The 24,773-nt window shown below is 38.1% G+C and overlaps 1 protein-coding gene across 18 annotated transcripts in view; it reads left to right on the plus strand.

Moving 5' to 3' along the window:
* The window catches only part of PPFIBP1 (PPFIB scaffold protein 1), a 139,009-nt gene that overhangs the window by 102,618 nt on the left and 11,618 nt on the right, over positions 1–24,773 (plus strand). For 6 of the 18 annotated variants that reach the window (XR_013545658.1, XM_073000734.2, XM_078394275.1 and 3 more), the window contains 15 exons: positions 849–881; positions 3,320–3,381; positions 3,762–3,846; positions 6,665–6,822; positions 7,691–7,809; positions 9,454–9,507; positions 9,659–9,709; positions 12,975–13,032; positions 14,336–14,365; positions 15,291–15,447; positions 17,637–17,669; positions 19,828–19,969; positions 21,907–22,035; positions 22,662–22,812; positions 24,256–24,367. Coding sequence is in view for 17 of the 18 variants with exons in the window: in XM_073000734.2 (XP_072856835.2) it covers positions 849–881; positions 3,320–3,381; positions 3,762–3,846; positions 6,665–6,822; positions 7,691–7,809; positions 9,454–9,507; positions 9,659–9,709; positions 12,975–13,032; positions 14,336–14,365; positions 15,291–15,447; positions 17,637–17,669; positions 19,828–19,969; positions 21,907–22,035; positions 22,662–22,812; positions 24,256–24,367 (1,374 nt within the window). In the remaining variant the exon portion in view is untranslated. The remainder of the gene's footprint in view (positions 1–848; positions 882–3,319; positions 3,382–3,761; positions 3,847–6,664; positions 6,823–7,690; positions 7,810–9,453; positions 9,508–9,658; positions 9,710–12,974; positions 13,033–14,335; positions 14,366–15,290; positions 15,448–17,636; positions 17,670–19,827; positions 19,970–21,906; positions 22,036–22,661; positions 22,813–24,255; positions 24,368–24,773) is intronic. The other 12 variants (XM_020810046.3, XM_078394282.1, XM_078394283.1 and 9 more) reach the window with 6 other exon arrangements.

Genomic DNA, 24,773 nt, shown 5'->3' on the forward strand with positions numbered 1-24,773 from the left:
TGTGGTTACATGAGCAGGAATAAAGGATGTGTAAACCATATGTTCCATCTGTGATATCTAAATTAAATTCAGAAAGAAAAGGAAATAATTGTTTCAAGATAAGTAAGCAAGTACTTAGTTGAGTAGTCTTGTTAGATTTTACTTTGTATTGATTTACTGTATGATTGGCTGGATTTTCCTTGATTAAGCAATGTTTTTTCAAAACTTTGGACTACAAAGGAGACAGTGTCTTTGTTTATAAATTAATAAGAGCAGCACAGTAATGAAGGCACAGTAACTGAATTTAAAAATTGCTAAAGTGTTTTCCAAATAGAGGGAATGATTAATAACAATCTATACCTGTAGCATTGTTGAGCCAAAGGGATAATAAAAAAAAGAGGCCTCACATTAATGGGTCTAGACAATACCCTTTCATAAGTTATGGCCCGTTTCCTGTGTGTTTGAGCTCTGCTCATGTGCTGAATAAACAGTACCAACTTTGGGTGCATCTGTCTGTCTGCTTGAATTTTTTAAAAAATCCTAAATACGTGTGCCAAGGTTTTTATAATGGGAGTTTTCCCTTATAATACTGTTGACCCAACTGTTGACTCTAAGCACCTCTACTGTAGTGACTTTCACTTTTCTGTCTGAAGGTTCTCTTTCAGCAAGATGGCTTCCATGAATATAGGAAGGTCATGGCTCCCATGGCAGTGGTGCTGATCAAATTTGACAATATTATTCTGAATCATGATATAATTGTTTTATCCCAAATTGATATCCCATGCATATAGTTTTTTAATTCATATTTAATTTGATATAATGCTGATACATGTCAACTAACTTCAAATCCAATGGATTTTCCTGCACAGATGAAAATTGTAAAAAGAAGCTCAAAGACAAAAGTAAGGTTTTTGGTGTCTTTTCATATCCACTTACATTTGACACCTTTTCCCAACATAGCTTTCTGCATGTATCATTTAAAAATTATCTTAACCAAAATGCCATTAGACTGCTTTATCTATCCTCAGTTACAGTGGAAATCATACTAAAAAGAGTGAAGTGTTATCTTCTATTTTAAGTCCTCATCTTTTGCTTCTAACTAAATTGATTTGGATTACAAATTATTTGTTCCATATATTTATCTGGAAGTGCTATAAAAATGTAGTAAGTGTACCCCCTCTTTTCATCAAAGTATTAAGATTGAGCTCAGTATGGTTATCTATTTTATTCTTCCAAGAATAGCCTCTTCCTTTAGTGATAAATTTGTCAGAGTCAGAGCTATTTGTTTATATGTCAGAGCTATTTGTTTATATGTCTCACTAGAAAAAATGCATGGAAAATATTTGACTCCAGTTATGGCTACTTAAGCCCAGTGAAAATTGCAGGACTTACAGGTATCTTTAAGTCCTGCAATTTTCACTGGGCTTAAGTAGCCATAACTGTATCGTCTAGCTTAAACATAGTGCCAAGTCATATTGGAGTTTTATTATTGTAAGTTGCTTGGAGTGTTATTTTTGGCAGAAAGGTATGATAAAAAGTTTATTAACAATGCATGGGACTTATTCATGTAGTGAACAAATCTTGTGCTTCCATGCTCCTGTGTACATTCACTCCCAGTTGTTAGGCAATTATATCCAAACTTGGGCAAAGTGTATGCTTTGGTCATACCACAGTTCGCTACAAATCAGTATGTTTTGAACTAGGTTTGCACAATTTGTCTCTAAATAGTAATTTATTTTGCTTGAATATAACTGTAACCTGTGATTTGTTACAAAAATGAGTGAAAAAGTCATACAATGTTAATAACAGACGATGGCTTGGTTTTGCATCGGACTAAATTGAATTTAAATTTTGACATTGAAGTGGATTCCTGTATGAGTTTCCTTGCTGAAATCTGTGTGTTATATAAGCAAAAGCAAAGCAAAGCGTGCTGCTTATATACCGCCCCATAGTGGTTCAAGCACTCTCTGGGCGGTTTACAAGTTAATTATGCAGGCTACACATTGCCCCCCCCCCAGCAAGCTGGGTATTCATTTTTGAGTCAGCCTTGAGCTGCTACCTGGGATTGAACCCCAAGTCGTGAGCACAGTTTTGGCTGCAGTACAGCCGTTTAACCACTGTGCCACGAGGCTCCTACACAAATCTTAAATAACACAAATCGTAAATAAATTGAAGTTGATGTGATGGAAATCCTCTAGAATAGTTTAGAATTCAGTGTAGAATAGGATTGTTCTCTTTCTATTGTAAACAGCCTACATTTCTAACTTTCCTTTTATGCCTAATAACTCTGGTTTGTATGAATATCCATTGTAAATGAGGATAAAGAATGAAGCATAGTTTGTACTTATGACAAGTTTAAACCTCTTTTTTGGTATGTGTGTTGTAACTACACATTTTAGCATGACTTTTCATCACAATAAATGTATACATCATCCCATCATGAATAATTGCATTTCTACAACCATTCTTTGTTATAGCTAAGCATCACTATGACATCCATTTCTTTTAACTTTTCTTACTACCATTTTCCTAATTTCTCTTTGTACCTGAATTTATTTGGGGCTGCTAGCATAAGGAACAGTTATTCTATTGCTTCCTGATGTAAACATATAATAATTCAGGAGATAAATATCAGACAAGCACTGGATATCTTCTTTATGGAGCTATAGTATGGCAATTATTGTAATGCACTGGAAAAGTTTCTATTTTTAAAATTTATTTTGTGACTTGTCTTGAACTCCACAGTGCTAAGGCATAGGTATAATGTCTGTAATATACATAGTGACTAAGAAATTGAACTGGTTCAGGTTTCACATTAGCCTTGAAATGGCTGGGAGGCCTTTAGGCAAGTTGTCTGAGCCTAAGATTCTCCCACTTGCAATTTGAGGATGATGATATTGGCCTATCATTCATAGCTGTGTTGTAATGTTTGTGAAGTTCTTTAAACATTCCAGTGCACTACAGACCTGCAATGTGTGATGATTATGACCGTTACTTCTCTGCTGTGCAGCCAAACCAGTGGTGCCACACATTTGCTTATGGTCTCAGCCATACTCCTGTGGATGTGGGGCGGAGCATCAGCCCTGTGCTTGCAGAAAACTAGAGGGAACATTGGTTAGAACTAACAAGCTCAATCAGGCATTTGCAAGGAAAGTCACATAAAATTTGATCCAGAAAACAGAATTTGAAAAGAAATATTGTGTTTGATTTGTTCTCTGTTGATTAACGTTCAGATTGTTTTGATTTACAAAAGGGATCTGAACTCCAGTGTATGTTGAAAGTATTAATTTTTCTTTTTTATATATTTCAACTGACTTCTACAGTCATTTCTGTATTTTAGATATTGAAGTGCAGAAAATGAAGAAAGCTGTGGAATCTCTGATGGCAGCAAATGAAGAAAAGGTATTCAATATTCTTTAGAACCACTTTGCTTAATAATGTGGTGCTTTGCCTTTTGGAAGAAGGGGTCAATATGAAGAGGCATAAACGATCAGGTTAAGTGGGAAGGACCAGTATTGGACCCCACAAACAAAAATGTAAAAATTTAAGAATGCAATATACTAGAACAACAAATGTGCCTTTAGTTGATGAAAACAAGTAACCCAAAGTGCTGTTTTTAGTATCAACATTTGTTAACTCTCAATTTAATATTAGGCTTTAAGAAGTCAGTAATTTATTATCACCAAATATTTTGGATAGATTATTAAATTCCCCCAAGAAAAGGAAGGTGAGTTAGAAAATCAGCTGTAAGTAATTAAAATGCACACCTCCCTTTTTTTCAGGATCAGAAGATTGAAGAGCTGAGGCAGTCTCTCAATCGATATAAGAAAGTGCAAGATATGGTGATATTGGCTCAGGTCAAAAAAGGTACAGGAATGATGTAACATTGTTATTTTCCTATCAAATATTGTGTGTTAATCAACATACTAATGACTATTAATTACTATCAGTTATCATAATGCCATTTTGCTTTTGTCTGTCTGTCTGTCTGTCTGTCTGTCTGTCTGTCTGTCTGTCTGTCTCTCTCTCTCTCTCTCTCTCTCTCTCTCTCTCTCTCTCTCTCTCTCTCTCTCTCTCTCTCTCTCTATCTATCTATCTATCTATCTATCTATCTATCTATCTATCTATCTATCTATCTATCTATCTATCTATCTATCTATCTATCTAATTTATATCCCGTCCATCTAGACTACATCTACTCTGGGTAGTCTTGCTTCAATTTACAATGCAATTTATATTGCAAGTGATTGAAGTGGAATTTGTAATGTGGAAAAGGTCTACACTGGAGATTAATTTGCTCCCTGTTTGCATTTCAGAATAGGAGACCACATTGTGCATAGAAAAGACCACCTTTTCATACTGACGTTTTCACTTGAAAGCAGTGCAGATGTTCTATAATGGGGGTTAAGCACTTGTAGTTTCCTTTCATTTCAGTGGGCTGGTCAAGGGCATACTTCTATCTCATTTCACTGGATCTTGAGAATGGCCATATTGTTACCAGGATGTTCTGTAGGTCTTTATGCCATTCCTGAGCAGTCGATTCTTGCTCTCCATTTCTACTTAATCACTGCTCAGTGTTTGGATTCATATTTGCTGCAACGAGGATTGGTCAAATAGAGAATGAGGGCAAGTAGAGATGGGAGTATTTGTATTTTTTTACTAATACTCCCGCACAAGTGGCAATAACGAGGGTCCAACCCCATGGAACCAGATGGTACACTCGCAATTCTGCCGGTGCCACAAGCTCTGCAGAGCCTTCCAGTGGCTCCGGAGATTGTGATCTGTGAGCCACTCTTCATCCTGGCAAAGAGGCTTGTCATTCCGCCCTCTCTCATTGGAAGGCTCCGTGGAGGTTGCGGCAGTGGCAGAATCGTGAGTGAACCGTCCAGCCCCATGGGGCTGGACCCTCGTTATCGCTACCTGTGCAGGGGTATTCGTATATGAATACCCCCATTTCTAATGGCAAGACATACTGGTATCACACAAATCCTTTTGCTAAAGGGTTTAAATGAGGCTTTAAAAGTTCCCCCAAACACAGGTTCACTCTCTGGATAGGTTTATTCTTTCTTCCGCTACCACCAGTGGATCTCTTATCCACACTGCACCATAGATGCTTCAGACACGTGCTGCCAATATAACTTGTTTATATATCTTTTGGTTGTTAAATCACAGATGTTCTTTTATTATTGTTTAGGATCACTCATTAAACTTCTTATACACGTTTGCTTATTCAGGTGTTGTATTTACTTATTCATATTAACCAACTCATTAATATTCTCTGACTACCTAGCTTTACTATTCCATTTATCTTCTTCCCATTGTCTCTAACTCTCCAACTTTCCAATTCTCTCTCTCTCTCTCTGTCTCCTTGATTCTGCCCCTCCTATCTTCTTATAGGCTCCAGCTCTTGAGCTTCAGCTATGATAGACAGGAGTGACATGACCATTCCACCACAATGAAGTTGTAAAAGTTTGCATTGTACTTTACAAAATAAATCAATTATATCTTGTTGCATAACTCACAACTATGGAAGGATGTTGTTGTCATTGGCAGGGAGTGATTTCCATGGCTAAGGCATAGGTTTCCTGTAAAGAATTTATTTAAAATAAGTATTTAGAAAGTATTTAAAATATTTTTATCCCACTTGTCTCCTTAAAAAGGAACCGAGAGACTTACATTAATTAAAAGATAGTATTTAAGTTAGTAACAATAAGTATACAATGCTAAAAGGATCATTGAATACAATACCAAAAACATAAGCAACACCAAAACACATCCAATAAAGTAAGGTACAACAATCCATTTTAAAAAACCCTACTTAGCAGGCAGTCACTCAGGGTTCACATTTTGCAATTCACAGAATGCTTTGTTTAATTCCAAAGCAACTTTAGTAGAGTTATAATAAGTCTGTAGGGTGGGCAAGATGCAGTCAGGGCTGAGATGCTTGCTGCATGTTGTTCACCTCCTGATTTTCTGATCTGTACAGTTTTCTCCACTCCACTATTCCCATTTTTTTTCTCTTCTACTCTTTGGCACCCATGTTTCTTCCCCAATTCTTTCGGTGTGGAGTGAATTTACTCAGTTGTGTGGGTTTTTCCCCCTAGAAGCTTCTAGCAAATACTTTTCCTGGTGTTTCTAAATTAAGTTTCATCATTGCTTGTATTTCTACTGGGTACAAAGTGTTTTGCATAGAAAGGAAGAATCTTTTTATCTATGTTAATGGCTAAAACAATATAAACAAGGAGATTGGCAGTAATCGAAATGCAAAACAGAAATTTAACAGCAGTTTTTCGAGGTTACTTCCAGAAGATGAAGTACATTTTACAACATGTAGACTGGCTTGTTATTTAGGAGAAAATTCCATAACACCCAGTGAAACAGTTCTGAGTACAGATACAGGATTGTGGACTTTGGAACGCAACCACTGTTTACTAAAGCAAGTACAGTAAGTATGTATTTTTAAGGGTACAAATCAGTACATCAGGTATTCCTTGTAACTGGATTCAACTCCTAAATGTTGATGCACACTCAATAGTTTGCTTAGTTGCTAAAGTGTAGTCTGTATTTTATTTAAATTACATTTTAACATAAAAGCTTGCTATAGCAGCAGTATGTTCTGTGTTCAGTTGACAGTATTCTGAAACACGACAATAAAACACCACTTTCACCTTTTTTCCATTCTTAGGCAAGGATGATGAATGTGAGGAATCTGGAAATTCAGGATCTGTTTCTGTGGCCTTGTCAGATGCACAGGATCTAAGTGAACCCGAGAAAAGTCCATCTTCTTCACCAGCCACGAGTTCTCCAAACCATGAAGAATTTAGAACAAAAACTCCTGAAGAGGTAGCATACTGTCTTTTGTGCTTACCTTTATTTTAAAATGATTTAAAACCATGTTTTATGCTTGTGTTAAACTTTAATTTATGAATTGATTTTTGTTTGTTTGTTACAAGGATGATGGTAAAGGAGAAGCAGGGAGCTATGAGGGTGTTGTTGTTTTTTAAAAGAAAATGGTGCTAAAATTGGGAACGGCTTTTGCAGTTCGTATCTGAGGCCAACACACGAACTGAGCCCTGAGCCATAGTGGATAAACTGCAGTACAGCAGTCAAGCCTTAGCTCCTGACCTGAGTTTGATCCTGATGGCTCCAGAGAGTGAACTCAATTCAGTCATTCATCCTTCTGAGGTTGGTAAAATGATAACCTAGCTCAGTACAGGGCAAAGTGCTGTTTGTAAACTGCCCACAGATTGCTCTAGCACTATGGGCAGATATACTGTATTTTTCGCACCATAAGACACACTTTTTCCCCACAAAACAGGGGGGTGGAAAGTCTGTGCGTCTTATGGAGCGAAGAAAACAGATTATATTTTCCTGTTTTCTTCTCCTAAAAAATTGGTGCGTCTTATGGAAAGGTTCATCTTATGGAGCGAAGAATACGGTATAATAGTCAAAACAACAGCAACAACATAGGACAGGATTCCAGGGCTACAGTTTAGATAAAGGCAACAATACTTAGTTGTCTGATGCTAATGGATTAGAATGTTATTTGTCTGGGTGCAATGTGTCTTTTATCTAATTTTAGTGCAAGTTTTTAAAGAAACCATAATGCTTGAGGTTCTTGATGGCAAATATATTGTGCTCCTGCAACCATCTTATAAATTGAGTCTTTGCTGCCTTCTGAGGAGAGTGTTGATGCCTTTCCTTCTTACAGAATTCATTACAGATCCATACTAGTGTTTTGCAAGTTTCCATCCCCTCTTTTTCACCATCGTTCAGGCATTCAGAAGATTCCTCTGCACAGTCTAAGGTGGAAACTGTAAATGAAGTCAGGTAAGGCTCACATTCCAGATAAGAATATTTTGGAGTTGAGAAGATGGTGTGGAAAAAATTAATCCCGATGTTAAAATGTCAAGGACTGTAGCCGTGTTAGTCTGTTGCTGCAAAAACAATGGAATTTGTAATCTTAGTCTAGCAAGTTTTATTTAGCCTAAGATCTTGTGGAATGGACACAACATCATCAGGTGCATATCAGGGAGAATATGTTAAAGATGTAAAGAGCATTTTCTGCAGCATTTTTTAGTCTAGGGGAAAAGATAAGTGAGAAAAGACGCTCATAAAATTGAAGAGTTTTTTTAAAAAAAATTCCTTTAATAGTATGTAGTTTTAGAAGAAGTAGCCTTGTTAGTTGTGAAATGCAACCATACACTACTGACTTTCAAAACTGGCATTAATGTTTTACTTGTGAACTCTGTATTTTACTGTATTTCTCTCCATGTGTCTGAAGAAGCGGACTTGTTAATGAACGCTCATGTTAGAATATAACAGACTTTAAAGTGCAACACATTTTTGTCTTTTTTAATTGTTTTTTTTCCCCCTTTGGGGTTTGCCTGATATGATATAATAGTATGAAATGATCTTGTGAAATTGGAATCAAAAAGGTATTATCACAATGTTCATTGATGGTCACTAGATTTTAAAAGAATTGACTGGCTTCACAGAGGATATGCTATCAATGGCTATGAGGCAGGATTCCTAAATGAATTCTTCATTCTGCAGCAAAAACAGCAAGAGATTAGAGAGTTACTTGTGTCAAGACATGCTTATGGATTTCTAGAAGTCCTGTCTGAGTGAGTCTCGTAGTTGTCACTAAAAAGTTACTTTTCCAAACTAGCTGCCTAGATCTAGTGGGGAAAATATTTGTCCAAATGTGTCACTTGAGGAGGATCATCAAAAAATTCAAAAACTATTTGTAGCCAAAATGTGGTGTTTTGGAGATATATAAACTCTCAGGATTTTTTTTCTTACTTAGTTGAACTTCTTCAGTCCATTACCTACTTGTTTATTGTCAGCACGGTTAGAGAGGAGCAATTTTCCAGGATTCGTGCTCTCAGGTTTGCATGCAAGGAGAAGTTTCCCCTCTTCATACACTTTTTCTCCACACGTAGAAAGGGACAATGGGCGACAGGACTAGCTGTACCTTTCTGAGCATGTTGATAACAAGTGGGCAAGTGACAACTAACTAGAGCTTTGCACTCCCTCAGAACTCCTGAACATGTTTTACACTTAAAAAAGCCTCAAGTCAAATTCAGTAGGAACTGTACTTGAGTCCTCCACAAAATGTGCTGATTTGTGCATCCATTTCATTTGTAATGGAAACCATCACTGAGATAACCATCTATTAACCAAAAGATTCTTTAAAGATCCCTTGGCTCACTAACTCAGTGAATTAGTTGTGTGGCTGTGGCGCCAGCGTTTGGGAATCTTAATTCTCCACTGTGTTGCTGCCTGGAAGAAAGGCCAGTCTCTGTAGCCTTTGGCAAACTGCACAACCCTAGAGTGCCCCCAGAATAAGGGAATGGTAAACTTCTTCTGTGTACCGTATACCTAGAAAAACCTGGGTTGCTTCCCAGCTGGAACTGACTTGACAGCACATTGTTGTTCTTAATTTAAAACAGTGTGTGTTACTATTTTCAGTGAAAAGAAGAAACCTGTGGCTTCCATAGAAACACAACTAGGTGACACAAAATTGTAAGTACCATTATAGTTCAAGTTAGACAAATCTTAAAAAAAAGAAAACCATTGAATGCCTAGCTACCTTATCTTCTTTCATGCTCTTTTCATGCTCACTTCTTTAACCTTTTCTGTATTAATCTTCCCTAGTCTTTTTTTTCTATTGCAGTCTGAAATGTCTTCAAGCAACTTACATAGCTCCAGGGATTTACAGACTTTTGTAATACTTTCCCCCCCCTTTTTTTTTTTTGGGTTGTCTTTTGTTCTTAGGCAAGATGGAATGTAGCTGGCTGTTATTAATCAGTGCCACCCATGCTTAAGCTAATGATGTGGCAAAATGCTTTGCTAAATGGAGGTGTTCCTTTTAATAACAGAATCTCTAACCCAGCTGTTTCTCTGCACTTTAGATTTCAATATAATATTTTTCCTTGTGCTCTTAAATGGAGTTGAACTAGCAAAGTAAGAAAATTTTTTTCCTGAATGTAAGATTGTGCCTATTAGTTGCTTGTGGTTACTAAGTGCACTTCAGTGGCATTGGGCAAAGACATTCTGGAGGAAGATGGAAAGTCTGAAAGCAATAATGCGTTACTCTGGAAAGAAATCTTCGTATTTAGTGACTTGGCCTTTAATGTTTACAGCACAGATATCTGAGGAGATGGATGAGAGAGCATCAGTTGCTTTGGCCCATTATTTAGATGATTGTGTGCCCATATGTGTTGAGTGTGTCTCTTCCCTCAGGCTTGGAATGTCAGGATTATGTTCTGTGTGTATAGGCCTCAGTTTCGTATCAGAGTCTGAGAATCAACCATGTTGTGAACATTATGTCCATGTTGTGGACATAATGCATTCCTGATGTACCCCTTTGCCCAGTGAACAGATGTTAGGTATCCTCATAATCAGTCCAGAGTAATATATCATTCTATTAATCAGATGTTAAATTCGGGCATAACACCAAACCATAGATTAAGCTTAGTTCTTAATAGATCTTTCTGTCAGATTCAGAGCTTGGCAGGTTAGTACATAAGGCCAGATTGTGTCAGATTCAGGACCCCCTATCCTCATTTAGTTTAGATTAACATTAGTCTGTAAAGATTTTCATTACTTAAGTTAAAGACGAAGACCAATATCTCATTTGAATTACTACTCTTACAGTGGCAGAAGATGATTCTGTTTATTAGTGAGATGTCAGATATAGGAACCAGAGCCTGGCAGGGAAAGGAAATATCTGAGCAATTAGATAAGCAAAGAGTAGGGATGGGCTTTTTGGTTTTTCTGAATTGCAAATTCTGTAATTCTTCATTCTGAGAGTTTTACCTACCTTACAGGAACCTTGCAAATACCTGGGTGTCATATACCTGTGAGAAAAGGCCGAAATTAGAAGGCTTTGAGGCTTAGCTAGGTTAAGTTCTGCTTAAGTGTCCTGCTCAGAAAGAAGGCTCCTAGCTGGTACTGGAGCAGAAATGGGAGACTTCAAGATAGCTTTGCTTAGTAAGCCTCAGTACTTTTTAAGGTGCCTGTAAGGTAGGTAGAATTCCCCAAATGGAAAATCATGGTTTATAGTCCAGAAAATCAGAAACTCCCATCTCTAGCAAATAGGATTCTGAGCATGGTTGTTGAAGATTGCACAGAGTATGAAGTGGTTTAGATTTGCTAAATATATTGAGTTTCAAGCAGCATTGGTAGTCAGTAGTGATTGGCTTAGGTGTAGATTGATAATTTAAGGAGTAATGAAAGCGTACTCATCTACAGATGTATGCAGAAATAAGCTCCGCTCTGATCTGTGGCACTTACTTCTCTGTGAGTTTGCTAGGATTGCAGCCTAAAAAAACTTAGATTGCACAAGAATGACACAGCATAGGAGAAACTGAAAACATTTATATTAGATAAATGGATCATTTTTGTAGCTTTTAAAGAATGTGCATTCTACTTTTTAGTGAGGTAGCTGTTTTTCTCTACCTCAAGCTGCAGTGAGGCAGTCATGTGCTTTTTGAACTACTCTTTCTTAGGCTTAGTAAGGTACCAGTTCTAAAATTTAACCATAAATTAAATGCAGAACAATAAGAGCATGTTTATTGTCTGCACTGCTGAAACATTAAAGAGTTACTGTCACAGCATGCCTTCAGTTGAAGTCATTAGGATATGGCTTGCAGCTTGACGTTTTCGATATGTAATTACAAGCATGTAGCTTGAAGAAGGGAAGAATTTCAGAGTTAATATTCATGTTTATCTGTATTGCCATCTTGACTATAATATTAATTTTCATTGTACTTCAGAGTGTTTAGAATACTTTATGCAATTTTCCTCAAAATTCTTGAAACAGTCCTATAAGATCACTGTTAGGGTGGAACTAGGCATGTTTCACTACCTGCTGAGATGACATTCTGCAGAATTGTTTAGTTTGGTTTCTTTTGTAGGTGGAAATCACTACATTAACCAGGATCTTAATAGAGTGAAAAAGCTTAGTATTATATGGAAACTTTGACTCATATTCACCTTGTGACTAGCACTCGGGGTGGGTGGTCTCCAGCCCCAAATTTAGAGGTGAGATTACCCTTGCATGAGACCCAAACTTCCTGCTTCAGTCCTGAAAGAAGCCAGGATGTATAAACCAACTGGAGATTCTAGCTTTAAACTCTGGCTTGTTAAATCATAGGCATTCTAGAATTCCAAGTTTGTACATAAGGCTAGGTTAACTGCTCCTGCCTCCAGATGGAGCCAAGTGAGAGCAGTTCAGTACCTAATTATTGCTGAAATCCAGGATTCTGAAGGAGTTTCTAAGCCAAAATCCAGTAATCCAGCATTTTTGATCTGACACTCTCTCTCTCTCTCTCTCTCTCTCTCTCTCTCTCTCTCTCTTTCTCTCTCTCTGTCTCTGTCTCTCTCTCTCTGGGTGTGTGTGTGTGTACGTATGATCTTTAATCACTGAAAGTTAGGGTTTCTTAACATTTCCCCATGCTTGTCAAATCTTGTTTTCCAATGGCTCCCAAACTCAGATTTATTTCCAGTTTAAAACAGATTTGCAGAACATGATAAAAAGTTGTTGGAGAATAGCATTTGGAGGAGGCAACTTGTGTTTGAAGGAAAACTCTTTAATTCTCTTCAAAATTTGCTTCTGGCCCTATGCTGTTCATACTGTACTGGAGATTTAAAAAACAGTCACTGATATCTGCTGCACGTGTAGCAGAAATGAGTTTGGAACTTGGGCACTTTTTCTAATTAAGAGCATTTCCTGGCTTAGAGCTCAGCCGTCTGTCCAGGACTCAACTGCTGTTCCTTCTGAAGTAGACACCATCCCTTGGTGCTCATTCCTGGAGTGGAGGGAAGACAATAAAATATCAGAAAATTGGTTTAACTCAGCATTTCTTTCCCTTCATCTGTCCAAACATGTTTTAGCATGTATTATAATCAAAAGAATATGTCTTAAGAGTGAAGATTCATTTATGATTTCTTTTCCTGCCCCACTTCTCTTCTGTGGTCATTTCTAGAACTTCAGCCCTGCAGAAATCCAGCAGCCTGGGAAACTTGAAGAAAGAGTCTTCTGATGTGGGTAGTTTTATTTCTTTTGTTGACTATTTTATTTAAAAATTCAGTTCTAAAAAACCCTCGGTTTTATAAATGTGAGATATTGTGCTTTTGTATCCATGATTCAAAATGCCAGGAAATAGCTGTGCTGACCAGGATTTTTGGGAGTTGTAGTCCAAGAACATCTGGGAGCCAACGTTCCCCCTAAGCTGCATGAGTGTGCAGCCCTGCAGCCCTGCATCGGTCCCATGCACCTACAGCCAGTGTTACCACCCATTTGGTTCTGGTCGCAACTGGAACCCCATGCACGGGGAGAAGGCAGGGTTTCCACTCGGTGCTGGTGGAAAATTGAATGTGTTGCTCTTTAATTATATTCCGTTTTCCACCAGTGGACGTCGCCCCCCCCCCCCCCGTTCACAAAGTTCTGGTTGTGACTGGAACAAAATGGGCGTCAACACTGTCTTCAGGTGCATGGGCCAATGCAAGGCTGTGCAGCCACGCAGCTTAGAGTGAACATTGCTGGGGTCCCACTTTTGTGAACCACTGCTGTAGATCACCTAAACTACTGCCATTGGTATGGTTAATATTTGGACTGCCCTTTGCAATGTAAAGCTTAACGTCTTTTTTCCTGCTGGCAACGCAAGCATGCTATTGTCCAGCAGTATTGGGCCATTTCCTGTCATTTTGAATGGTGGATACAGAAGCACTAGTCCCATATTCATGAAACAATTAGTCTTTTCAATATATATGACTTATTTTAAGTCTGGGGACATTTAGGGTCACCTATTTCTGAATGGTGCAAACAGGATTAAAAAAAATCATGACTCAAAAATCCTTTGCCCAGACTTCCCCAAATTTGATGCAGACTGTTTGCTGTTACTGTGCCAGATTTGGTGTGGCTCAGAATTCAGTCCAGTGTCAAAGTTATAATTTTTGTTTGGGCTGCCCCCATTTTTAGAATGGCCTTCATTTGCGAATATTGATTTGTTCTGCCAGCACAAGATCATTGCCATGCTCTTGTGCAGAAATAATGCTTGCCCATACGGCTCTTACCCACCCATATTGTTTTACTCTACCTGATAATTTTGTTTTATATTACTTTTTCTTTCTTTTCTTAAAAGGTGTATTCAGTCTCTGGAAAGGTGTATTCAGTCTCTGGAAAATGCTAATATAGACTATCCTGCATGCTAATTTGAATATTTTACCTGATCAAATGTCTAAAATAACTTGACCTAAACAGGTTTTATAAGCAGTTAGTTGAATATCAGTTAAATGGAGCATACATTTATTTGAAAATTTTCTGCTTTGAATTATTTCCAAACAGGGCAAAGACTCTGGACAAAAGCAAGAGGAGGTAACTTGGAATAAATAAATCTTTCTCTTTTGCTTTCTCTAGTATTCCGGGGTTTTTTTTTCAATGCAGAAACTTAGTCTATTGTGTTCCTGCATTATTTTGTGCACATTTTAAACATTTTTTTAACATTAAAAACATTTTTAACATTAAAAATTTAGTCAGTTCATATTAATATACTGAACAAACAAATGTCGCCTTGATCTCTAGAGAATATATCTCTGTATTGTCTGTTACTGAATCAGTTGCATATGGAGTCCAGGAGACCTTAGAATCTCAACCATTTTTTGGCTTACTAGTTAAGCTGATCGGCGGGACTTCGGGATGATGGGGGGAGGCGCTTCCTCGCGATCATCCCAAAGCCCCGCCAATCAGCTGGGAGAAAATGGGGCCTTTGCGATGATTGCTTCCCCGTGATCATCGCAAAGCAATTTTCCCCCATAAGGAACATAGCAATGCGATCGCAAAAGTGATCGCAGAATCTTCATCGCTATGCAGATTCGTCGTTAAACGGGCCGCCTGTTAAGCGAGGCACCACTGTACTGTGTATGTCTTAATTTATTTTGTAACATAGTGTACGGACACCTGGATTCTAATTCTAAAGAATCTTATTTTTTTAGTTACACAACCAGAAGTGCAGCAGCATGAATTTCGGTGGTGAATTGTTGCTACTAGAAGAATCACTCTTTGTATTCCTCATCTTGAATTAAGTCACCACCTTTGGTGTGTGATGAGGAACACAAGTGGCAGCTCATTAACTAGCAACAGTTTGTTGCTGTGATTTATGCTGTGGTTTATTGCATGCATGCCAGCACAACTAACTAATAGGATTCTGGCCAATATTTTAAAGTTTCCTTCCCCCCTACTTTTTTTTAATTCACAGTATGGCAATATTGCACTTTAAACTTTTTTTCTCTCCACCCATCAGAGCAAACTATCCCAGGATTCTAGTAAATATGGAACCCTTCCTCCTAAATCTCCTGGTGAAGAAGATGCCTTTGGAACGCGTAAAGCCAGATCATCATTTGGACGAGGCTTTTTCAAGATCAAAAGTAACAAAAGAACAGCAAGTGCACCTAATTTAGGTAGGTTCAATAAAGGCTAACGTGTAACCTTTTCACTTTAGCTATCAGAAGCGAGAAGCAATAGGGAATATCCTGTCCGATAAAATGTCAACAGTTTTATTTGGAAAAAAAACAACAGACTGAAGCAGGCGTGTGGGAAAACAAAACACTTTCATGGATTAAAAAAATATGTATTGGATTCTGGTGCTTTCACAAAAGGAAGTGCAATTAATGTGTGCTTTGTGTTTTGTTAACCACTTGTGAATCTGCATATTAATTTCAATACACATTTCAACTAGAATTTTGTGTCGTAATGCAAGCCACGTGTGTTTGTGTGTACATTGAAATGTGATGTGTGAGCCATGCAACATTTTCACTGCAAAACTGGAACAGTGGATCACATAGCAGGGTTTTGGCTTCAGACTAGGTTGGGAAAAGTGAACCCGAGGGCCCTCCAAGCCTCTATGGAACCCGCTAGGACCCCCAATGGGGAACAAAAGGGGAGGGTTGTGCCAAAACTGTCCCCCCCAACCATAATTGGGGGCATCCAGGAGCATTAATTTGTGCCTGCCCCCAAACAAAACAAAGTCATAACTAGAAGTAGAGTGCTGGGTATTAAAATCTGACCCTCAACCCCGCAAGAGTTTTCCAGTGTTGTGTTAGACCATATGACATCCTTTAGGTATATTGGACTGAAATAACCACAAGTCAGAGATTCAGTTTTCCCTCTCTTTTACAAAGCCAGTCTACCCTTAAACCATAAAATCAGTAGCCTTTTAGACTAGTTAGGAGCCTAACTACTGCCTCAAATGTTTTCTTTCTCAGACCAAACAATGTTCTGAGGGTGGCAGAAGAAAATGAAAGGTTCTCCAGGTCCAGAGTATAATATCTTTATTTTTGTGTGTGAAAAAAAGTGGACTGACCTTCGTGAGGGCACTGCCTCAATTCCCTCACTTTGCTCTTTTCCCTCAGCATGGTTCTAGATGACCATGTCCCTTCTGTTTTATCCTTGCTTCTGTAATATAGAAGTTGTGCTCACACTGTGAAAGAAACAGGTCCTTGTTGATTTGCCTAGGTTTTTCCCACAATCTCAGGTTCTGTGGAGATTTTAACTGTATGAACAGTTGAAAAACTTGTTATAAATAATGCAGTTTAAAATAGCTATTAAACTCACTAATATACATATACAGTTCTTACTGTAACTATCAAGCCAAAGGCTATTTACAAGCTTGGTGTTACTCCTTTGGGTGGTAGTGGTAAAGATAAACTGTGTGAGTGGTACAAAATTGTAACATGTATCTATTTTGTTGGATTGCAACTCCCAACATTTTTAATCATTGTCTGAGCAGGAATGATGGGAGTTGCAGTCCCATGACACACACATACATAAACCTACTAGTACTGTGTGTCATAAACCATAAGAAAACAATTTAGATAGCTGGAAATTATGGGGATTACAATACATGGTTTTGGATAAAGACATGACAAAAGTAGACAACATAAAGAGGAATATGTATTTGGGTTTGACAAAAGGGGTTTTTCTTGCATGGCTCACTGGATTTGGGATCTGTAGCACCGAAAACTTCTCTTGCAGTTTTTTTTATGTCTTTCTTACAAAATACACTAAGCTGAAAGCTATACATTTTTATAACAGACCTTAATTTCATATGTGGAGGGTGGCTTGTAATTTGTGAAGAAACTGGAAATGGTTCAACATTTAAAAAAAAAAACATTGTTTTGTGAAGACTGCACAGAAAGGTCAAGCATGTTGACTTTTTTTGGTCCAAAAAATGCACAACTACTATTCACCTCTCCTATTGGATGGTGTTCTGTATGCCACTGTATTCTTGTCCCTAATCCTGTCCCTAGGACTATTCTCAGTATTTCTAAGGTATTGAAAGCCTTCTGAGCATATGTAGTGTCAATCTGTCAGTGCTAGGTAGAACAAAAGTAAGTGTGTGTTTTACTTTCCTGTTTATGTAGACCCAAAAGCTCAGTCTTAATTATTTCGTGTGAGCAACTCCATGTTAGGTCATTCTTATATGGTCCATTTGTATGTAACCTCTCTGTGTTATGCATGCATCTTTCTTGGTATTGTTCTCCTCTTGTCTTATCAGTGTTAAGTTTTCATATGTTTTATTTTGTTGTCCTGGGTATGTTCCTCCCCCTTGTGCTGCGTGTGGTTTGTGCGATATTTGGATGCATTGAAGATCGCAGTCGAAGTGCAAGTGCACCCACCTTAGGTATAGTAGACGTGCATGCATTATTTGTGCCCCTAATGCTGGAGCATCACCATGCAGCGCCAGGACATCTGGACTGGAATGTTTATCCATCCCTTTGCCACACTGATGCATGCCCACTGCTAAAAGCCTGCTGTACTCTGTAGTCATCATAACTATACTAATAAGAAACATCACAGAGTCCTTGACGTTCCATAAATAGACACTGAAGTTTAAAAAGTTGAATTTCTGTACCTTTACCATTGGCATAAACAAGAACGAAATGCAGTTTTTTGTCCAGGGTTAATCTGGGTATAAAGCAGCATGAGCTAGTTGTTGCAAGCATTACACTCATGGGAAGGCCATTTTAGTGTTAAATAAAGAACAAGCCATATGTTCATATATTAAATGATTCTGTGTTACAATACAGCCCAATTTGTCTGCTGTTCTTTTTCAGTGGAAAAGATTAACGGGGGGGGGGGGGGACAAAATCAATGAAATTTGTTTCCAAACAACATGTTTATAATGAGAGTGTAAGAGTTCTGGGAATTAGAGCCGCATTAGAGAACCTTTGGAAATTCTTTTCCCCTGAGCTATAAAGAGACAAAATAGCAAAATATTGCTGTATGTTTTCTTCTTTTATTGGTATTCATAAAAAAACCACATATATACCACAAGGTTTTTTCTTCTGCTTTGCCTAACTTGAAGATAAGCTGTATAACAATTTATTTTTATCACTGTTATGTGCTTTTAAAAATAGTTTAATATTGAAACTCTTATTGCTCTTGCCCATTCTTTTTTAGCTTCTCTGGGAATATACATATATGCTCCTGCTTTTGCAGCATAATGGTTTTAAGCTAGTTTTGTTGTTACAGAATGTGCTAGAGCTTGTTTAGATATGTTTCTTATCATAGGTCAGCAGCTTGTATCATTATGATGTTTCCTTCCTCCCTTCAAATTTTTATGTACAGTGGTGCCTCGCATTACGACGTTAATTCGTTCCAGCAAAATCACTGTAGAACAAATATGTCGTAATGCGAAATTAAAAAGCCCATAGAAACGCATTAATGCATTCCTATGGGCTTGAAACTCACCGTCCAGCGAAGATCCTCTGTAGCGCAGCCATTTTTGCTGCCCGTGTAGCGAAGAATCCATCCCAGAAAAGAGCAGGGAGCCATTTTTTTTAAACCCAGCAGCCATTTTGAAACCACCAATCAGCTGGCCGAAAATCATAGTTTTGCGATGATCGGTTCCCGAAGCAGGGAACCGATCATCGCAAAGCGAAATTCCCCCATAGGAAACATCGTTTTGCGATCGCTTTTGCGATCACAAAAAGTTCGTTGTAATGTGATTTCGTCGTTAAACGGGGCGCTCGTCTTGTGAGGCACCACTGTACCTGTTTCATTTATTTACAAAAATTGTAACTATAGGAATAAATAACTACACTTTGGGGCCTCAGGATTGTAATTATTTTATAGAAAAAACTTTTGGAACTCTGGGCTGGTTGTATTATGTACTTGTATAAGTAATAAGAGCAGCAACATCGAGTAGCAAAGCATTAGTATATTAGTAAAAGGTTTATCAGCTGAACTTTATAGTTGTTGACCCCAAAGTAGTACACAGTTGCTAAGAATGTGGTAAGAGTCTCCAGCTATCTTCCTTACAATCTTTGCTTTGCAAATGTTAAAGTGAGTGCCTGAAAAGCAAAGTTTGTTAACAGTTACAGGAGAATAGTGTTAGCCCATTACACATTAGGTGTAGGAATAAATGGCTTAAGATGACTATTCACTTTCACTGAATTTTTGTGTTTGGGGTCCATCCCTTGGATACGTATATGATTCCCAATGTGATTATTGATACCTTTTGCCTTTTGGATGTTTCCTATCCAGTTAGATCCATTTTTACCACAGGTTTGACTTTGGACTATATTAATTTCATTCTGTGTGCTGAAGACGGTTGGATAAAGGCCTGTCCTAATGCAGATTATCCACTGATGATTTATTAATAATTAATTAAGTGCCCATTAAAAAAGAATACTTTTATATCTCATTTTCAATGGACAATCTCATGAATTGGTAGTTAGCCAATGTTATTTCACAAATTAGAAATGGGTGCTTTAAATGACTCCAATTTAAGAGCTACAGATTCATGCTGTTAATTGAAGTTTGCCTTTATTTGAAAGCTGAGACAGAAAAAGGATCTGCAGACCATCTAGATCTGGCTGGCTTACCTCCTCGACCCAAAGGTACAAAAGGTGGGCCTCTGACTCCACCTTCCCCTGACTCCAGGAAGAAAACAAGAGGAATCAAGAAGCTGTTTGGAAGGTAATCAGGATATAACATCCGTGTAGGCATCCTTCAGTCTCGGGAGACTATGGTAACGTGCTCTGAGAGTGGTCTTGGAACAGTGTCAAGTATGGCTGAGAAAGCCAATTCGAGAGTGACTGAAGAGAAATACAATCTGTCCCCTGTCCAGATCCCTGGTTTTACTGGTTTCGGGACTGCCTCTTTGCCTCAGCCTGCTGTACTACTGTCTCTTCAAATTGGGAGAGGCCATGATGCACTGCCTGCCTCCAGGCTAAACACTCAGATGTCAAAGTTTCCCATCTGTTGAGGTCCATTCTTAAGGCCTTCAGATCCCACTTGCAGATATCCTTGTATCGCAGCTGTGGTCTGTGGTACCACAGCTGCGATATAACATCACAGAGCATTATAATGGGTTGGGTTATGGACTGGTGTAGTTACAGTGCTGGGGTTTCTTCACTGTAATTAGGGAATAGTAAATGGACCATGGAATTGCATGCTCCCTCTTCTTATCTGAATATCCTGTTTACTCTTCCACTCTGGTTAAGTATTACATGAGCATTTTTAGTCACAGGCAGGCTTCATGTTAACCAGGCCATGCTAATCATTTTCAAACTCTGGTTAAAAGAGAACCAGTTGGGTGGTTCAAAGAAAGGTTGAGTTTGGGGATGGAGGGTACATGGCTCACTAGCCCATAAGAGGTAACCAGTGGTTTTCCTGCCCTGCCATCATCCAGTTCTAAACCAGTGTTTTGGAAGAATTTCCTAGAAAACAATACATACGCAAGTGTCCCAAGTGAATACAGCAATAGTTAATTTGCTAATGAGTGAGTCATGTCGATGGTTGAAGTAGGTCAGTTCTGCTAAAATGTACTTCCATCGATGGAATGCGCAAACTTTTCATAGTGACTGCTCTGCATTTTTCCTCTGGTACGCATTACTGAGTCTTCTCTTTCCAAACCTTCACACTTGTAATCTAGCTATGATACAGCATGTACAGATGTTTTTTAAGTGCCTGTGAGAGAATGATGCATTTGGGACAGCCTTTGTGATATACTGGTCACCCTAGCCAGAATTTGGGAATTATAAAAGGACCTTTCCCCTGTACGTAAATGGTGAAGAGGTGGTTAGGAGTTTTAAAATTTTGGGTATCTATATTTTGGAGGACCTCTCATGGTCTACAAATGCTAATATGCTGGTGAAGAAGGCACAGAAGAGGCTGTATTTCCTGAGACTGCTCAGGAAGATAAATCTGTCTCAGCATTTACTTCTCTTCTACTATCTTAGTACCATAGAGAGTGTCGTAACATATGGCATCCTCTCATGTTATGGGAGTTGCTCTGAAATGGGCAAAAAAGTTTTACAGAGAATTACTAGAATTGCCCAAAATATTATTGGACTTCAGCTTCCAACCTTGGCCAATGTCTTTGCATCTCAATAAATATTCTCAAAGACTCTTCCCACCCTGCTTATATCTTCTTTGAACTGTTGCCTTCAAGCCGAAGATACAGAGCAATTAAAACTCGGACAACACATTTTTGAACAGTTTTTATCCTAGAGCTATAACTGCACTAAATAAGAAACAAGAATTATCAGCAGTGAGTTGCTGGACTGTATTACTATTACTTGGTCTGTTGTGTTGTATGTTGTGTGGATACTATGAATTTTAGGTGGGGCTCTGGGATTTAGGGAGGGTGTTATGAGGGTGTGTGTGTGTTTTTGGTCTGGTCTCTGAGTGTTCTTTGTGAATTTCGTTGTATGTGTATACGATATATATACGTTAAGTGACAATAAATTGATTCAGATTCAGTTCTGGCTTTGCTAATTATAAGGAGGCATGAGAAGCTAAAGCTTGAACCCCAAGGACTATGATCCGTCCTTTGGGTTCTGAGATTTCTTCTGGTCTCTTCAACTGTTAATTTTTTCCTCTCCCTTCTCTCTCTGCTTGCCTTTTCTTAGACTCCGAAGAAGCCAGTCTACCACATTTAATCCAGATGATATGACAGAGACTGAGTTCAAGAGGGGAGGAACAAGAGCAACTGCAGGACCAAGACTGGGCTGGTCAAGAGATCTTGGACAAACCAATAAGTAAGACACAACACATTGAGCTAACATGGGGAATACTTTTCCAAGTCTGAGCATAAGCTCTGCTTACATCTGTAGACTGAGCTGCTGTATCTGAGGTGGTAGTCCACTTTTTCCTCCTAAAGAGGTTTACAGTTTATTGTAGAAGTAAAATATGGATCATCTTGTTTGTTTAGCCATTTCCAAGCATCTTTAAGTAAAAAAAAAAAAAGGTCAAAATTGATGGGGTTCTGTTTTTTTATATAATGAAATTTTTCCACAGTTGCTTTGGATAAACTGTAACTTCACCTTTGTTTTTTTTTTCTGTGCCATGCTTTGAGATGCATCTTATGACTCCATATTAAAACTTTGATTTTATGTAGATTTGATTGAAGAAAACATGTCAAAAGGCACTTAGTTGAAAGCTATAATGTGATAAATCTCATTATTTCATATTATTTTAATGAGTAGTGCTGGAAAGCATAGGTACAGAATTGTGACCAAGTTAAACCCACATGTCATGAGAGTTAGGCACATCTGATTTTTCCATCAACACTTTCTCATGATCCCTGCCTCTGTCATGAATGGGTCTTACTTACATTACGCAGTGTATCTTGGTTTCAGTTTGAGTTTTTTATCCCCCATTTTAGTGATTTGGACATGCCGTTTGCTAAATGGACAAAGGAACAAGTTTGCAGTTGGCTTCAGGAACAAGGCTTGGGTTCTTACATAGGTAATGGAAAACACTGGATACTCTGTGGTCAGACTCTCTTGCAAGCTTCTCAGTCTGATTTGGAAAAGGTAAGGCTCTGAAGCATACTTGTATTGTAATGATGATGATGATGTTGCATAATAAAAATACTGTATTTTTTGCACCATAAGACTCACTTTTTTCCCACAAAACAGGGGGGTGGAAAGTCTGTGCATCTTATGGAGCGAAGAAAACAGATTATATTTTCCTATTTTCTTCTCCTAAAAAATCGGTGCGTCTTATGGAAAGGTGCGTCTTATGGAGCGAAAAATACGGTAAATTAGATCTGATAAAGATTCAAGAAGGACTTTAGTGAAAAACATCATGGTTCTCAATCACCATCATTATGGATTTCTTAAGAATTGTGTAAAGCCTTACATAAGTGTAACGGACAGACATAACATCACATGTCCGTCACAGCTGGGCAGTGAGTCATCAGCCTATGGTGTGACAGAGGGTAGAACTTAAGGGGAGTATAAAAAGGGGGGTGAAGCGTGTGTGAGAGAGAGATTGGAGATGAGAGTCTGAGCTGAGAGTTTAAAGTGATTAGTAGTTAGAGTGAGTCTGTCAGTGGAGAAATAGTCTGTGTGAGCCAGCGTTTATTAACATGGATTGATTAACTGATTCTTTACCAGTGATTTAATATTTTTATTTTTGTAATCAATAAACCAGTTTTTGTTTTTAAAAGATATACTTGTCCTTTTATGATTATTTTTAAGGATAGGTTGGTGGCAGCAGAGGTTTTTGAAGTGAAGTAGCAACCACTCTATGAAGTGTGAGGGTGGCTGTTACAATAAGGTTTTAAAGCAACTTTTTGTGTTGTTTAATTACTGTGTATGTACACATTAGGTAGTCATGGCATGGAACTGAATGCAGATTTTGTTATGTTTAAAGTACACCTGTTTTTCCCAACTATTTCTGCATCATATCACCATTTTGATTCTTGAGAAGCCCTCATATCTCCCCATCTTTTTATCATCACCTAACCCCCTTGTGGTACATAGTGTGATGTAGTGGACAGAGTAACAAACTAAGACTCAGGAAATCAGGGTTTGATTCCCTGGCTTTGCCATGGAAACTCATTGAGGACTGGAACAGGTACAGCCACTCCTTTTAATTATTTCATTTACCTTGAAAACTGAATTAGGGCCACTATAAGTCTGATCTTGACAGCACATAACAGAAACAACAACCCCTCTTTAACAAAAAACAAACAAAACCTAAAGTCAGTGGTGGCTTTCATAAATGCAATTAAAAACACATTTTTAATTGATTTGAATGTTATTTATACAAAGTTAAAATTGGTTGAATTTTTCTGTCATGTCAAAACATGCTGTAATATGAGTGGCAAAAATACAAATGTATTGCCTACTGTTGTATAAACTTGATACAGATACTAAACAAAAGCATTTATTACATACACTTTAAGCTTCAAGCCTTTTTAGAGAAAATATAAAAGATATATTTTTAAAAGTTTGGTGGTCCTTTTGTAGGAGCTTGGAATAAAGCATCCACTGCATCGGAAAAAGCTCCAGCTTGCTCTTCAGGCATTAGGATCAGAAGAAGAGAACAATCATGGGAAGCTGGATTACAACTGGGTTACAAGTAAGTTGTCCCTCCCCCCTCCTTTTCCCCTACTTTTCCTTGATGCAATAAGGAGTTAGTATGTCTATCTGCACCTTCATGAGCTGTCAAAAAAATGCCTGCATGTATATTGGATCAAGGTGTTGGGGATGTTTATTTTACAATCAGGGATTTGAGTAAACTGTAGAAACAAGGGTTTGTAATGCTGTACTGGTAATTTGAAAGCATTGGCAACACCAACCTTCAAAAAGGGTGGTGAATCTGTGGGCCTCCAGGTGTTCATTACACTATCGTCATCACTTGCCTTGGCCATGCTGCTGAACCAGTAGTTGGAGACTAATAACATCTGGAAAATGGTGAGTTCCCCTTCACCACTCTTGCTCTCAGTGCTACACAGTTTGGTCAGTTCAGTATAAGATTGTGTTGT

Source organism: Pogona vitticeps, chromosome 5, assembly GCF_051106095.1.
Source record: "Pogona vitticeps strain Pit_001003342236 chromosome 5, PviZW2.1, whole genome shotgun sequence".
Taxonomy (NCBI): Eukaryota; Metazoa; Chordata; class Lepidosauria; order Squamata; family Agamidae; genus Pogona; species Pogona vitticeps.